At 38.2% G+C, this 16,094-nt stretch overlaps 1 protein-coding gene across 4 annotated transcripts in view; it reads right to left on the bottom strand.

Moving 5' to 3' along the window:
- BBOX1 (gamma-butyrobetaine hydroxylase 1) overlaps positions 1-16,094 on the bottom strand; it is a 96,686-nt gene that overhangs the window by 66,998 nt on the left and 13,594 nt on the right. For 3 of the 4 annotated variants that reach the window (XM_030918915.1, XM_030918913.1, XM_030918916.1), the window contains exons 2-3: positions 10,400-10,653; positions 8,526-8,640 (exon numbers count right to left, since the gene is read on the bottom strand). In XM_030918915.1, the coding sequence (XP_030774775.1) occupies positions 8,526-8,640; positions 10,400-10,618 (334 nt within the window). In that variant the 5' untranslated portion in view covers positions 10,619-10,653. Of the gene's footprint in view, positions 1-8,525; positions 8,641-10,399; positions 10,657-16,094 lie in introns of all 4 variants that reach the window. The other variant, XM_030918914.1, reaches the window with a different exon arrangement.

Genomic DNA, 16,094 nt, shown 5'->3' with positions numbered 1-16,094 from the left:
TTAGATGTTATGCCTGATTTTACCAAGCGCAGTGCAGAAATTGAGAATAATCTATTATTATATAATTCAGGAAAGAATAGGACACATTGAAAGACATCAATATGCACAGAGGAAAAATGAAGCAAGGTACACATTCATAAATTGACATGCATTTGAGATAACTGTATTCACTTAATCAAAACCCCAAAGATATTTCTCTGAAAGTCACTAGGTCCCTTTGCAAAAATTGTACCAGTGAGAAAATTATGGCAATGAAAGAGAACTGATCTAACCTACCTCCCCCATCTTGCCTTTCCCCCAATCATTCCTGGGCTTAGGCTAAGCTGTCTTTGAGAGATATTTAATTTATGGTTTTAAATTGGACTAGGACTTTCCCAAAAACTCAATGGCCTTTGCAAAACCAATGAAAGACCATCAGGTTAGGGGAAAGAGAGGAGCCTGATTCTGCTAAGGCGCAGAAACAGATTGTCAGCCATTCCTGCAGGTAACACCACTATTTTATATTGGCCTTTGAGTTTTTTTTCAGTTTTTTTTTTTTTTTTTTTTTTTCATGTCTGACACCTATGGCTCCACTGGACCCCATGGCTCTACCTGGACCCTCCAATCCTGCCCCTGTGGCCCCACCCAGAAACAATTTAGCCCACAGGAGGACAGCTTTGACCCACTAAAATTTCATCTCTGCCCCAACCAATCAGCAGCAAGCCTAGCCACTGGCACTCCTTTCCCCAAAATGCCTTTGAAAAACTCCTAACCTATGAGCATTGGATAGATTGATTTGAGTACTAATTCCATCTCCCCTGTGGCATGGCTGGCCTCATGTCTATTAAACTACTTTTTTTTTACTGTAATACCATAGTCTTTCTTTGAGCAGCAGGCAGGAAGAATCCCTCAGGCAGTTACAAGAAAGTCACATGCATTTGAGATAGCTATATTCATTTCACAAAAACCCTAGAGATATTTGTCTGCAAGTCAATAGGTCCATTTTGCATATGACAGGCAAAACAGAACAAAGACATGCTTCTTAAACATATATATCCTGTGAGCTCTTCTCCCACCTGTGTATATGAGTTATGAATTTGGGTGACCTTAGGGAAGGAAACTTAATTTGTCTCTCTTGGGAACAGAATGCATTTCAGAAGATGATGTGGTGGGGGCTTAATTGCTCTAAGGCAGCTGTTTTGACAGGGCTGTTTGGAAGCCATTCTGACCTGGCAGCCCTGATACTGTTGGGACATCCTAACGCAGCTTGAAAAAAAACAACAACTCACTAAATCTTGCTAGTTCTTTTTATAATTACCAAGAAATAATGAAACAACTACACTCACCCCGTCTCTGATTTGTATCGCAGGCTCCCATTTCTGAGGATTCAAGAACGGATGTAGCAAGGCTTAGAATGGGGGCAAAATGTCACATGGGTGTGGCATATTTATTTTGCACATTACTTGAATTAAGAAAAACACACACAATTTTTGCTTTATGACAAGGCTTTGTAAAAATGGCCTCCGCACCAAACCAAATCTGTTTTTTGCACCATCATAAAATCTCCATCTTCAAGTAAATATATGGCTCTCTGCAAAAAAGGAAGAACTCTCTACTTTGTCTTGCCATGTACAAGATGAATAGATTTTAGAGGGTCCCAACAGTTACTTGTGAGTTTTCACTTCCTCTTGTGGAATGTTTCCTTTGAAACAAAGAAGTGCGTTATAGCTTTAGATGGAAGGGCTATAATCTGATTAAGTAGGTGGTAAAGACTGCCATGAGAGAAGCATAAAGAATTGTGGGGCAATATTCTTTTTTTTTTTTTTTTTTTTTTTGGCTGTGCAACGTACTCCATCCCTGGATTACTGAGAAACTGAGCAGCCTGTCTCCACGGAAATAAAATATTTTCTTCAAGTTATAGCTTTTTAAATCTCAATTTTCTGTAAGAAATATTATTAAAGTCAGAGATTAATACAAAAATACTTCAGTACCAATTCAAAGAGATAAAGCAAGCATTTATCATTCTCATATTGAGGATTAATAAAAAGAACAAATATTTAGGTTCATATGTATATCAAACTATATAGTGATTTTTTTTCTCCATTTTGGTCCTGCCAGTTATATGTTGGGAATGTTACATCTCAAAGTTAGTGACAAAAATGAGCGTATAATTATGTCAAAATTTCACACGAGAGCTAAATTATAATTAGTACCTAAAAAGCTTGTCTCTAGTATAATTTAAAGTCTTTCATTTTCACCCATATGTTTGGAAACATATACCTGCTAGGCTTGAAGTGTTTGGATTTCAGTTGATAGAGACTGGAGAATATGGCCAGCAACTTTCTGTCCTGCAGGTCATGTATGTTCCGTTTGAATACAGATTCTACACTCTCCTCCATCCTCCCTGCCTCTCAAAATTTCATTGTCTTTTACAGGACTATTTCTAGGTCGTGCTATGGTTACCCTGACCCCAGTCACTCCCTATGCTGGTCCATCCAAACTCAGAGGCCTTCTACAACACAGATCTGATTACTTCACTCTCTTTTGTGGGGTAAAGATAAGCCAAGAGCCAGGCAGGTGCACTGTGGAGGAGGGGAGAATGCAAGCAGAAAAAAGGAAGCCCACCTGGCACGGTGGCTCATGCCTGCAATCCCAGCAGTTTGGGAGGCCAAGGTGGGCATATCACGAGGTCAAGAGATCAAGACCATCCTGGCCAACATGGTGAAACCCCATCTCTACTAAAAATACAAAAATTAGCTGAGCATGGTGGCACATGCCTGTAGTCCCTGCAGCACCTGTAGCTACTTGGGAGGCTGAGGCAGGAGAATCACTTGAACCCGGGGGCAGGGGTTGCAGTGACCTGAGATCGTGCCACTGCAGCACTCTGGCTTGACGAGAGATGATGACTTTGTCTCAAAAAAAAAAAAAAAAAAAAAAAAAAAAAAAAAAAAAAAAAAAAAGCATAGGAGACATGTACAAACTTGTAGGCATTTGAGAAATTATGTTCATTTGACTAAAACCAGAAATACATAACTTGAAAAATGTAAAATACAGATGAAAAAATGAAAGCAATCATCTTCTTAAACTTATACAGATCTTAAACTCCTTTCTCTGGCTTTAAAAGAAGAACATCAGTCTGGAGAAGCTAATGGTATGGCGTATCTGAGGCCTTGTTGGGAAAACTCTTAATTGCCTACAGGTTTAGGACCAAGCAGGGCATATAAGTCACTTCATGGCTTGGCCCCTTCCTTCTTCTCTGTTGCCTAACAATTTCAACTTCACCAATATTAAACTAATTGCAGTTTTCTAAACCTATCCTACCATTTTACCCTTTGATGATTTTCTACCTGCCTTTTTCTTTGCTGAGAATTTCTTTCCTTTCTATCTATCTTAGGCTGACAAACTGATTGATTCTCCAAAATGCAGCTCAAGTATTACCTCATTTCTGAGGATCATTCTTTCATCCCTTCAAGTTCCTTCCTATGTGTCATCATTAACTTTCTATGTGTGGTTTTAATGTACTTCAAGTAATGTCTTATACTTATTTTCTCATGGCTATTGTTCCCTTTCAGACTTGGTAAGTCCTCAAGGAGAGAATCTATGTCTTTTTAAAAAGTCTTGATATTTCCTTACAGAGGTCCTGGCACAAAATAGATACCCAATATACGCACAACTGAATAGAAATTTATGAGGAAGTGATCACTATACATGTCTTCCTTTCAGCTTCCTTCCTTCCCATGACAAAAGTTTTTTTGGATGATGATCATTTGTCTTGTCATTTTTCAGTTCAATAGCAAGTGCCAGGGGAAGATCAAGGAAAAACTGTCTGCATCTTGATTCCAGATTTTAAAAGCCCTGTAACCCTCACTCCGAGGGTTGTGCTTGCAGAAGAGAAAACATTACCACTGGGACTAAAAAACAAAATCCTTTCACAAATGTAACTGAGTTTGTTTGCATGCTCTGGAATATAAATGTTTGAAAATCTGCAATGGCAATGAAATAAGGTATCAAATTCTACAGGCAAAAAGCCAGAGAACCAATATTCCAAAAATGGCTCATTAATTTCTTTTTTTACCCAGCAACTGCACAGCTTGAGAATATATTTTACAAATCTGATCTTGTTTTAAACTATTAAAATATTTTCCAGTGTCTAAATAGCAGCCAGTTCTTATATTATTCATGATTGCAGCCTGTCATTGTGACCAGTTTTTTCCACTACTTAATTGAGTGTAGTATCATTTCCATTTTGCTACTGCCCGATAGTACTGAAAAATGTAAGCTATAAAACTGTACTCATCAAGAAATATTAATGGAGTAGGATGTCCATATCCTTTCACAATGCTTAAAAGCTTAAGCTGTAATAATAAAAAGTTGGCATGCATTTCCTGAAAAAATCAAAAGAAGAACTTGAAGGAAATGAAAGTAAAATCCAATAGGATTACAAAATTAGAACGGAGTTAAGGAAAAATATTTTGAGTACCAGAAGAAATCTAAAATAAATAAAAAAATATATTTTTGATACTGTGATGTGACCCAGACAATTGGTACTCAATTATGTAATTGGAGACTCCTTGAAGAATCTAGCAGTGCACTCATTGGAGGAAGGCAATGAAAACATCTTTCCCTGAATATCCATCTGGATTTAACCAGCTAGATAAAGGGAAAAATGAACTGGCAGTTTAGAGAGAAAGCATTAGAACAAAACCTTGTCAGTCATCAAAATGGTGAGACTAAGGAAATGGAGCAACCAAATTCTTGACACAGCTGGTCTATGCTTAAAGAGGAAGGGTACAATATCATACCCTATTATTGATAACCAGAAGAAATGGTGAAGCTATTTGGTTCAAATAGATTAGCAACATCTTCATACATAGTAAAGTGTCATAAGTCTCATTTAAAGCCACAGAGAGTTACCATACATTTTTAAGAATTTCAGATTTGAAATGAGTTAAGGTAAAATCTCTCTCTTGGTATGTGGCTAAGAATTTCCAGGAAAGGTATTACAAAACTCAGCAAGGCTGGTATATTAGTCTGTTCTTGCATTGCTATAAATAAAAACCCGAGACTGAGTAATTCATAAAGAAAAGAGGTTTAGTTGGCTCACTGTTCTACAGGCTTTATAGGAAGCATGGTGCTGACATCTGCTTGACTTTTGGGGAGGCTTCAGGAGACTTAAAATCATGATGGAAGCTGAAAGGGGGAGCAGGCAGGTCACATGGCAAAAGCAGGAGAAACATAGAGGGAGGTGTTGCTACACACCTTAAAACAACCAGATCTTCAAAGAACTCATTTGCTATTGTGAGGATAGTACCAACCGGATGGTGCTAAACCATTTATGAGAAATTAACTCTTGTGATCCAATTACCACCCACCAGGCCCCACCTCCAACATTGGAGATTACAGTTCAATATGAGATTTGGGTGGAACATGCAAACCATATCATTTTGCCCCTGGCCCCCTAAATCTCATGTACTTCTTACATTGCAAAATACAATCGTGCCTTCCCAATATTCTCTGAAAGTCTTAACTCATTCTAGCATTAACTCAAAAGTCCAAAGTCCAAAGTTTCATCTAAGACAAGGCAAGTCTCTGCCACCTCTAAGCCTGTAAAATTAAAGACAATTTATGTACTTCCAAGATATAATGGAGTTATAGGTATTGGGTAATCATTCTCATTACAAAAGGGAGAAATCAGCCAAAAGAAAGGGGAGTACAGGCCCCATGCAAGTCCAAAGCCCAGCAGGGCAGTCATTAAATCTCAAGGCTCCAAAATCATCTCCTTTGACTCCATGTCTTGCCTCCGGGACACAACGGTACAAGGCATGGGTTCCCAATGCCTTGGGCAGCTCTGCCTCTATGGCTTTGCAAAGTTCGGCTCCAGAGGTTGCTGTCACAGGTGGTTGAGTGCCTGTGGCTTTTCCATGCTGAGTATGCATGCTGACGGTGGATCTACCATTATGGGGTCTGCAGGATGGTGGCCTTCATCCCACAGCACCATTAGGCAGTGCCCCAGTGGGTGCTCTAAGTGGGGCCTCCAACCCATTTTCCCTCTGCTCTGCCCTAGTGGAGGTTCTTTGAGAGGGCTCTGCCCCTGCAGCAGGCTTCTGCTTGGGCACCCAGGCTTTCTTATATTTGCTATTACTTTTAATGGCAAAAACCGCAATTACTTTTGCACCAACATAATACATCCTCTGAAATCTAGGCAGAGAACATCAAGCCTCATTCACTCTTGCACTCTCTGCAGCCACAGGCTTAAAGCCACATGGAAGCCACCAAGGTTTACATTAGCTTATGCCCTCTGGAACTACGGCCCAAGCTATACCTGGGCCCCTTGGAGCCGAGGCTGGAGCTGGAGCAGCTGGTATGTGGGAGCTGCGTCCCAAGGCTACACACAGGGCAGTGGAGCCCTTGGACCAGGAAACCATTCTTCCTTCCTAGGCCTCTGGGTCTGTGATGGGAGAGGCTGCTGTGCAGGTCTATGAAATGCCTTCGAAGCCTGTTTCTTGTTGTCTTGGCTATTAGCACTTGGCTTCTTCTTAGTTACACAAATATCTCTAATAAGTGGTTGATCCACAGCCTGCTTGACTTCCTCTCCTGAAAAAGCTTTTTCTTTCTCTGCCTAGACATGAATAGGTTACAAAATTTTCAAACTTTTACAGTCTGCTTTCCTTTTAAATATGAAAGTTCCAACTTATTTGTTTGCTCCCATATCTGATCACAGGCTGTCAGAAGCAGTCATGTTACTTCTTAAACACTTACTTTGCTGCTTAGAAATTTATTTTGTCAAATACCCTAGGTCATCACTCTCTATTTCAAACCTCCACATATCCCTAGGGTATGGACACAATCCAGCCAGGTTCTTTTGCTAAGGCATAACATATGTGACCTTTGCTTCAGTTCCCAACAAGATCCTCATTTCCATCTGAGACCTCATCAGCCAAGCATTCACTGTCCATATCACCATCGGTATTTTGGTCACAACCATCTAACCTGTCTCTACAAAGTTCCAAACTTACCCCGTCTTCTTCTGAGCTCTCCAAACCCTTCCAACATTTGCCTGTTACCCAGTTCCAAAGCTGCTTCTAAATTTTAATTATCTTTATAGCAATGCCCCACTTCTCAGGACCAATTTTCTGTATTAGTTCGTTCTTGCATCACTATAAGGAAATACCTGAGACTGGGTAATTTGTAAAGAAAAGAAATTAAATTGGCTCATGGTTTTGCACGCTATACAGGAAGCATGGCACTGACATCTGCTCAACTACTGGAGAGGCTTCAGGAACTTACAATCGTGATGGAAGGTGAAGGCAGAGCAGGCAGGTCACATGAGGAAAGCAGGAGCAAGAGAGAGAGGGGAGGCCGGGCGCGGTGGCTCAAGCCTGTAATCCCAGCACTTTGGGAGGCCGAGACGGGCAGATCACGAGGTCAGGAGATCGAGAACATCCTGGCTAACACGGTGAAACCCCGTCTCTACTAAAAAAAAAAAAAAAAAAAAAAAAAAAATCTAGCCGGGCGAGGTGGCGGGCGCCTGTAGTCCCAGCTACTCCGGAGGCTGAGGCAGGACAATGGCGGGAACCTGGGAGGCGGAGCTTGCAGTGAGCTGAGATCCGGCCACTGCACTCCAGTCCCAGCGATAGAGCGAGACTCCGCCTCAAAAAAAAAAAAAAAAAAAAAGAGAGAGGGGAGTGCTACGCACTTTTAAATGACTAGATCTTGCAAGAACTGTTTTTCAGTTTATCTTTGATTCACATAGTTTCATGTAATAAATCTTCAAAATAGTCAGGGAATGAATTGTAAACACCCCTCGCCCCTTACCAGTTCCTCTGCTTGAGTTCTATTACTGTGTGTCTCCTAAAATTTATATTTAAAAAAATATTTCCACCTGTTTTAAGTATTTATTTTGCTTCTTTGCTCAGCAATAGAGCCCTCTTTATCCACTGAATCCATACTTGAAGTTTTTCTGAACATTGTTCTGTTCACGGATCCCCTTAAAACCTATATAAATTCTTCCTAGACAAATGTGGCTTTGCGTGCACGTGTCTGTACATGCACACACACAGACAAATTGTCCCACATTCACAGGCATATGCAGTGCTATGCATACCATTTCATGGGTTCGTAAATCCCATAATTCCATCTGTGAAGACCAGGTTAAGAATTCTTGCTTTGTTGATTTGTGTTGTTCTGGTCTTAGACAAAATTTGTATAAAGGGCCAGTCTGCCTCTAGTTCATCCTGCTTCTTTGTAGTGAGCACTTACGGAGTGTCTGAGGTGTGCTGTGCCAGGTTTTGCTTTAGATGACAAAGACACAAGTTTGCTGGGCTTATTTTGTTCCTTTCTCTATAGAATGTCTAGAATTACTCTATACTCTTTTTCATCTCTACCCAAATGATCTTTGTTGGTAAAACTTTAAAAATGTCACATAATTTACACATCACATATTTTAATCAAAGCACAAAAGTTTGAATTTTCTGTGAGCAAATTTCTTAATAAAAATCCTTTACTGTAAGGGTTTAAAAAGACATTGAAGACTTTGGCAAAGTTACCTGGAAAAAACAATTCTCTTTGGAGCTTTGCTCTGGCCTGCTTGGAAAAGCATCTTTTCTTCAGCCAATCAGCCTGGAATTCACTGTAATGCTCATCGGGCCATGTGATGTACACCTTATAACACAAAAAGCAAATTTCACGTATATGGATTTTATTTCTGTTCTCCACTATTGCTCTGTTTTTGAATCCTGTTTAAGATAATCAGGGAATCCAATTATGCTTTGCTTAATTTGTTTTTTTTTTTTTTTTTTTTTTTTTTTTTTAGAAGGAGTCTTGCTCCATTGCCAGGCTGGAGTGCACTGATGCAATCTCAGCATCTGCCTCCCAGGTTCAAGCGATTCCCCTGCCTCAGCCTCCCAAGTAGCTGGGATTACAGACAAGCAAAACCATGCCTGGCTAATTTTTTGTATTTTAGTAAAGGGTTTCACCATGTTGGCTAAGACGGTCTCGATTTCCTGACCTCGTGATCTACCCGCCTCGGCCTCCCAAAGTGCTGGGATTACAGGCGTGAGCCACCATGCCTGACCAGCTTGATTTTTTAAGATAGAGATTAAGCATAAGCTTTTGGAAAACAAGGAAGCCAAAACAATACATCTGAGGTCTGAAGCCCTTAAATAGCACTCAAGAAATAGAGCATGGATAGATCTACAGTTCTTGACCCACATCCTCTAAACCTGAGATCCCCACACTTTCTGTGATAACTGAAGCTAGTTATCAATTAAGATTCCTGCCAAGAGTATTAGAAATAGTAATGATGCAGCTGGGTGTGGTGGCTGACGCCTATAATCCCACCACTTTGGGAGGCTGAGGTGGGCAGATCACAAGGTAAGGAGTTTGAGACCAGCCTGGCCAACATGGTGAAACCCCGTCTCCACTAAAAATACAAAAATTAGCCGGGCGTGGTGACCCGTGCCTGTAATCCCGGCTACTTGGGAGGCTAAGCCAGGAGAATTGTTGAACCCGGGAGGCGGAGGTTGCAGTGAGCCGAGATCGCCCCACTGCATTCTGGCCTGGGCAACAGAACAAGATTCCATCTCAAAAAAGAAAAAAAAAGTAATAGTAGTGATGATAAGGAGGACGACAGCAATAATAAAAATAACACTATTTTGAGTGTTTATAACAAGTACTATAGACATAACACATTTAATCTTTAAAACTCTAGGGAGAAGATACTACTATTGTTCTCATTTTTTTCAGGTGAGAAATGTAAGAGTAAACAACATTTCTATCTAGCTAGCAAGCAGTGAAATCTGGGAGTAAAGTCCTCAAGTCGGGATGTGGGGATGTGGACGGGAACGTAATAAGAATTCTAGTAAATTTGGAAGAGAGAAACATGGAATGGTGGCTGCCTCTGGTTTGTAGTTTTGGGAATCCAAGAACAAGCCTTGTATCTCTACATACTAATTTGACTAAAAGACATTAGTTAATGTCCTTTTTTTTTTTTTTTTTTTTTTTTTGTGCTTACTGTATGCCAGGCACTGTTAAACATTTTTATCCATATTATCCCAGTGATGCCTCACATTTCTATGAGCAAGTTCTTTTAGTATTCCTTTTTGCAAATGAATAAACTGAGGCTTAGAAGCATTGCTCTTATTGTAGACAATTTGTGTTTTCAAGGCTGCCACTCATTGAAAGAGTGACAAGTAACACTGCAAATTTTATTAAAAATAGTGGTAGTAATGATAATAGTAATAATAATAGCTGAAGCTTCCATTTACTGAGTATACTTAATTTGCACCAAGTACTATACAAACCTGGGTCCGTATGTGGTTATATATGTGTGACCAAATAAAAAAGAGTTATCTAAATTATTGTTGACTAGCCCCATTATTGAATGTGAGAAAGAAGGGAGACATAATTTAGAGATAATTACCTTTTTTCTGTCAAATGTCAAGCCTTTAATTCCAATGTTCACATCAAGAGCTTCGACTAGAAGTTTCCGTGCTTTTGCAGAATCCAGGTAGCAATCAGAGCACGGGCAGTTGTCTCTCAACCATACAGCTGGGTAGAGAGACTCTTTCTCATCATGCCAGAGGATCTGCATCAAACGAGTCCCGTCAAGTGCTTCTGCCTTTTGGATGGTACAAGCCATGTTTCCGGTCTTCAGGATTAAGTTCTGTCAGCTACCTGCTATGACAAATCAGTGTTAAAAGGATTCTCAGGCAGATAAGATCTAAACTTGGCCTCTGAGAATGTGAACACTTCAAGTGGACTCTGGCCTCTGCTATTCACTCAGCTGTCAGAGTCTGGGATTTGACTTATTGACGCTGGGACCTTTGTTCTGGTGAGAGTATTTCACATGCTGTAAGCAGAAACACAGTGACTAAAAGTAAATGAGACATAAGTGCTGAGTCAGGATCCAAATGAAAAGAATTCCTTGCTTTTCTCACAGAAAATTCAGATAATAAGTTCAGAACCAATGACGTATGAACTTTAATAATTATGTTTGCATAAAAGCTCTGGAATGTTTAAGGAAGAAAAATGTTTCACAAATTGAAAGTGTAACAATCATCCCTGCCCTATTTTAACTGGTGCCCCCTTGGACATGGCTTTTGAAAAAAATGTTTTTATGATACTAAATTAGTAAACTTGTTTTTATGAGGAGAATATTAATGCTTATTATTTACTTAAAGGCCACTATAATTCAGAATATTGTGCTGTTTCTGTTCTATCATTTGCTTTTTTACCTTTACAATACATTTTCTTAATGAAATACAGAAGTCCTTAGGTTCTGCAAGAAACTCGTTTGGTTTCTTGAGATTTTTTGTTTTAATACATATCAGTAGAGTGTGCCTTGTTACTTTAGTTACTTTATTCTGAACCTTTTTGGAGTACTTGTGTATACCTTCATATTACTTGGGATTACATGACTTACTTTTTATTAAAAAATCCAGCAAATTTAAGGACATGGACTATTTATAGGAGAGGAAATTTAGTGAAACAGAGACACCATGGTATTATGCTTGAGCACCTGTGTTAATCCTGATTCCATTAGTGACTGTATATTTGACCTTCAGAAACCATGCCAATGTTCTACATTTTACTTTCTTCGCATATTATTTTCCAGTACTCTAAACTTACATGAATGAAGTAGAACTTACATAGGAAAAGTAGAATTTATATGCGAGAAGTAGAACTCCTAAACTTCTTCTATGTGATGATTTGCTCATCATTAACAGAAGGTGACATGTGACAATGGAAACAAGCCTTCACTGCCTTGAGCTAAAGGGGAGGTAGGAATGCTTGCACACGTGTGCACGCACAAACACACAGAGCTTATAATTCCCTCCAGGGCACTGCAATAGGCACTGGGAGATTTAGTGATAAGTAAGATAAAATTGCTCCCTCTCCTTCTTGAGATTACAGGAAGACTTTATGCAACGTTAAGATAACTTAAAATATACTTTACACAACATGAAAGTAAAATACTTCTAGGTGGTTTCACATATGCTTCCTCAAATCATTGGCTTGGATAATTTAGTCAAGGTATGGAGCAGAGTCAATAGGAAAAAGATTGCTTTCTCCCTTTAGCCTCACGTATAGAGTTATTCAGTAATTGCATGGGTGAAATACAATTGACTCTCATGCTTATTTCTGCTTCAGAACCATAATTTTTTTTCTTAAAATTTTCATAGTCATAGGAGAACATTATTACTTAAAAATCATCAAAAATTATGTTGTACTTTCAAACCTGAAAATTTAGCTCATAAGTCTGAGTGAGAATCATTACAGAAGTCCTAACATCAGTTTCTCTGTGGAATGGGTATAGGACATTTGAGTTTCCTGACAAGAGAAAGGGTTGGCTGGCAAGTTTTCTCACATACATTGTTTCAAAAGACAAAGATGGCTTCAATGACCCTGGAATAATACAATTAAATCCTTAACACTAAAAAAAAAGAAATGTAGTACATGTTAACCTATATCAAAGGATGGCAAATATGTTCTGTAAAATGCCAGATGCCACATCTTTTAGGCTTTGCAGTTTATATACAGTCCCTGCTGCATATTCCTGTTTTTATTTTTTAAAACACCGTAAGAATGTATCAGGCCGGGCGCGGTGGCTCAAGCCTGTAATCCCAGCACTTTGGGAGGCCGAGACGGGTGGATCACGAGGTCAGGAGATCGAGACCATCCTGGCTAACACGGTGAAACCCCGTCTCTACTAAAAATACAAAAAACTAGCCGGGTGAGGTGGCGGGCGCCTGTAGTCCCAGCTACTCGGGAGGCTGAGGCGGGAGAATGGCGTAAACCCGGGAGGCGGAGCTTGCAGTGAGCTGAGATCCGGCCACTGCACTCCAGCCCGGGGGACAGAGCAAGACTCTGTCTCAAAAAAAAAAAAAAAAAAAAAAAAAAAAAGTATCAGCTAGTCTTAGTTCATGGTGTGCACAAACAATGTAGGCCACATTTTGCCCCCAGGCAGTAGTTTACTTATTCTTGATCAAGTTATCTAAGTTTATGCTTTCATTAAAGTGAAATATAATCATGCTTAAATGCAGAAAATGGTTCTCTTTCCCTTGTCATTTATAAAGTTAAACTTACTCAAATATATAATAAGCATCTTCTTAGTGCGTGCTGCACTAGAAGGTACAAAGATGACTTTGAAGTTTCAGACAACCAGGAAAAGATAATTACGAAAATAAACAAATAATAAGGCCAACATTGCTGAATGTATATTGGTTTCACCTCATTTTCCTTCCTCACTAGTACAACATTTTCTGACTAGTAAATATTTTGTCAGCTTTCTTTATAGCTAAGATTAGTTATGATATAATTATGCCCAATGAAATATATTTGGAAGTTGCTGTGTAGGGAAATTTTTAAAAAGGTGATAAGACTTGCTGTCATATGCTGTTTTCCCTATTTTTGTTCTTCCACTTACTCTCTGGAATGTGAATGTAGTATTGGAGGTGAAGCAGTAATTTTGCAACCATGAGGCAAGAAGCATAAGTATAAAATCTAAAAGAAGTCAGAGTTCCCCAAGGTTCTGTGAAAGCACTTTACCAGCAATAGATGGTCATGTCTGGACCTCTTTTTTACATGATAAAAACTAAATTCCTTACTTCGTTAAACCTTTATTTGCTAGCTCATCTGGGTACAGATAAGTTGAATTTAAGAAAGATTTGTGAAAGGTCATTCCACATTTAGGGTGCAGGCTGAGCCAAAAACAACGATATGAAAGTACAGTGTTTGAGCAGTAGAAAACATGTTGTTTGGCTGGAACAAAAGGCTATAAGGGGAAATGGTGGTTGAGAGAGATTAAAAGGCATGTTGATACCAGATCATGAAGCACCAGGCATAGCAAGATAAGGAGTTTGGGTTTCATTCTATTATGAATGGGAATTTTTATATATTTTTTTCAGGTAGCAGATTTGACAATGAAGGTGATGACAGTGTGTATGGTATATTGAAACCAGGTTAAAGGGCTAAAATCAGATACATTGTATGGAGCTGTCATAAAAATTTAGTCTAGAAGAAATGAGAACTGTAGGAGTAAAAACATATATGGGAGGATACACGTAAACTATGTTCCAAAGATATACTTTAAATTGCCTGCAGTTTATGTTCTCACAAAAAGTTTTATTATTCTCTTTGCTATTATATGAAATATCATTTTATGAAAGATAATGACTTTGTCATCAAATCAATACCAGGGGAAAAACTGAAAAACTCTTGTGAATTTTCAGTTTTCACAAATGTGAAAATTAAACAACAAACTCCTGAACAACCAATGGGTCAAGGAAAAAATCAAAAGAGAAATTAAAAATATTTTGAGACAAACAAAAATAGCACACATCATAACAAACTTTTGAGATGCAGTAAAAGTAGTTTGAAGAGGGAAGTTAATAGTGATAAATGCGTTCATAAAATATAAAAAAAAATCTTAAATAAGCAATCTAGCTTTACACTTCAAGGAGCTAGATAAAAGAAGAACACACTAATCCCTAAGTTATCAGAAGGAGGGAAATAAAAAAAGATTAGAGGAGAAATAAATGAAATAGAGACAAGAAAAAATTAAACTAAAACTTTTTTGAAAGGTAGAATTGACAAACCATTAGCTAACCTAAGAAACAAAGAGAGAAGACTCAAAATCAGAATTGAAAGAGGAGACATTACAGCTGATGCCACAGAAATACAAAAGCTTGTAAGAGACTACTATGAACAGTTATATGCCAATAATTGAATAATCTAGGAGAAATGAATTCATTCCTAGAAATGTACGACCTACCAGGACTGAATCATTAATAGAAAATCTGAACAGAACAATAAGTATGAAGATTAAGTCAGTAATCAAAAACCTTCCAACCATGGAAACTCCAGGACCTGATGGCTTCACCAGTGAATTCCACTAAACATTAAAGAAGAATTAACATAAATTCTGCTTAAACTTTCCCCCAAAATTGACAGAGAGGTAATACTTCCAAACTCATTTTATGAGGCCAGCAATACCCTCAAACCAAAGGCAGACTAGAACACTGAAAGAATACAATAGTACAGACCAATATTCCTGGTGAACATAGATGCAAAATCTTTAACAAAATACTAGCAAAAAGAATTCAATACACATTAAAAGGAACATACAGTATAATCAAGTGAGATTTATCCCCGGGGTGCAAAGATGGTTTGACACACACAAATCAGTAAATATGACACAACAATTAGCAGAATTCAGGATAAAAATTAGGTGGTCATTTCAATAGATGCAGAAGCAGTATTTGATAAAATTCAACATCCTTTTATGATAATAATTATCAACAAAGATGTATAGAGGGAATGTATCTCAACATAATAAATGCCACATGTGCCAAGCCCACAGCTAACATCATATTCACTGATGAAAAGTTGCAAACTTTTCCTCTAAGTTTGGGAACAAGACAAGAATGCCCACTCTAACCACTTCTAATATTATAGTACTGTGGAAGTTCTAGCCAGAACAATTAGGCAAGAAGAATAAATGAAAGGCATCCAAATCTGAAAGGTATAAGTAAAATTGTCCTTGTTTTCTGATGACATGATCTTATACACAGAAAACCCTAAAGACTACAGAAAAATTTTTTAGAACTAATAAATTTAGTAAAGTTGCAGAATACAAAATCAACATACAAATATTCGTAACGTTTATGTATAATAGCAACTAACATTCTGGAAAAGGTATCAATAAAACAATTCAATTTCCAGGATCACTAAAAATACTTAGGATTACATTTAACCAAGGAGTAAAAGATCTATACACTGAAAACTATAAGACAATGACAAAAAAAGTTAAATGAGACACAGGTAAGTGGAACAATACTCTGTGTTCTTGGATTTGAATTATTAATATCAGTAAAACATACTACCAAAGTCATCTACAGATTCAGTGCAATTACTATCAAAACTCCAATGACATTTATCAAATACATTTTAAAAAGCACTATAAAATATGTATGGAACCACAAAAAATCGGAGTGGCCAAAGCAGTCTTGAGAAGGAAAAACAGAGTTGGAACTACCACATTATCAGATCCCAAAATAGCCTACAAAACTATAATAGTCAAAACAGCATGGTATTGGAATAAAAAATACATATAA

Source organism: Rhinopithecus roxellana, chromosome 15 (genome assembly GCF_007565055.1).
Source record: "Rhinopithecus roxellana isolate Shanxi Qingling chromosome 15, ASM756505v1, whole genome shotgun sequence".
Lineage (NCBI taxonomy): Eukaryota > Metazoa > Chordata > Mammalia > Primates > Cercopithecidae > Rhinopithecus > Rhinopithecus roxellana.
This window is presented reverse-complemented; position numbering and strand designations above follow the sequence as displayed.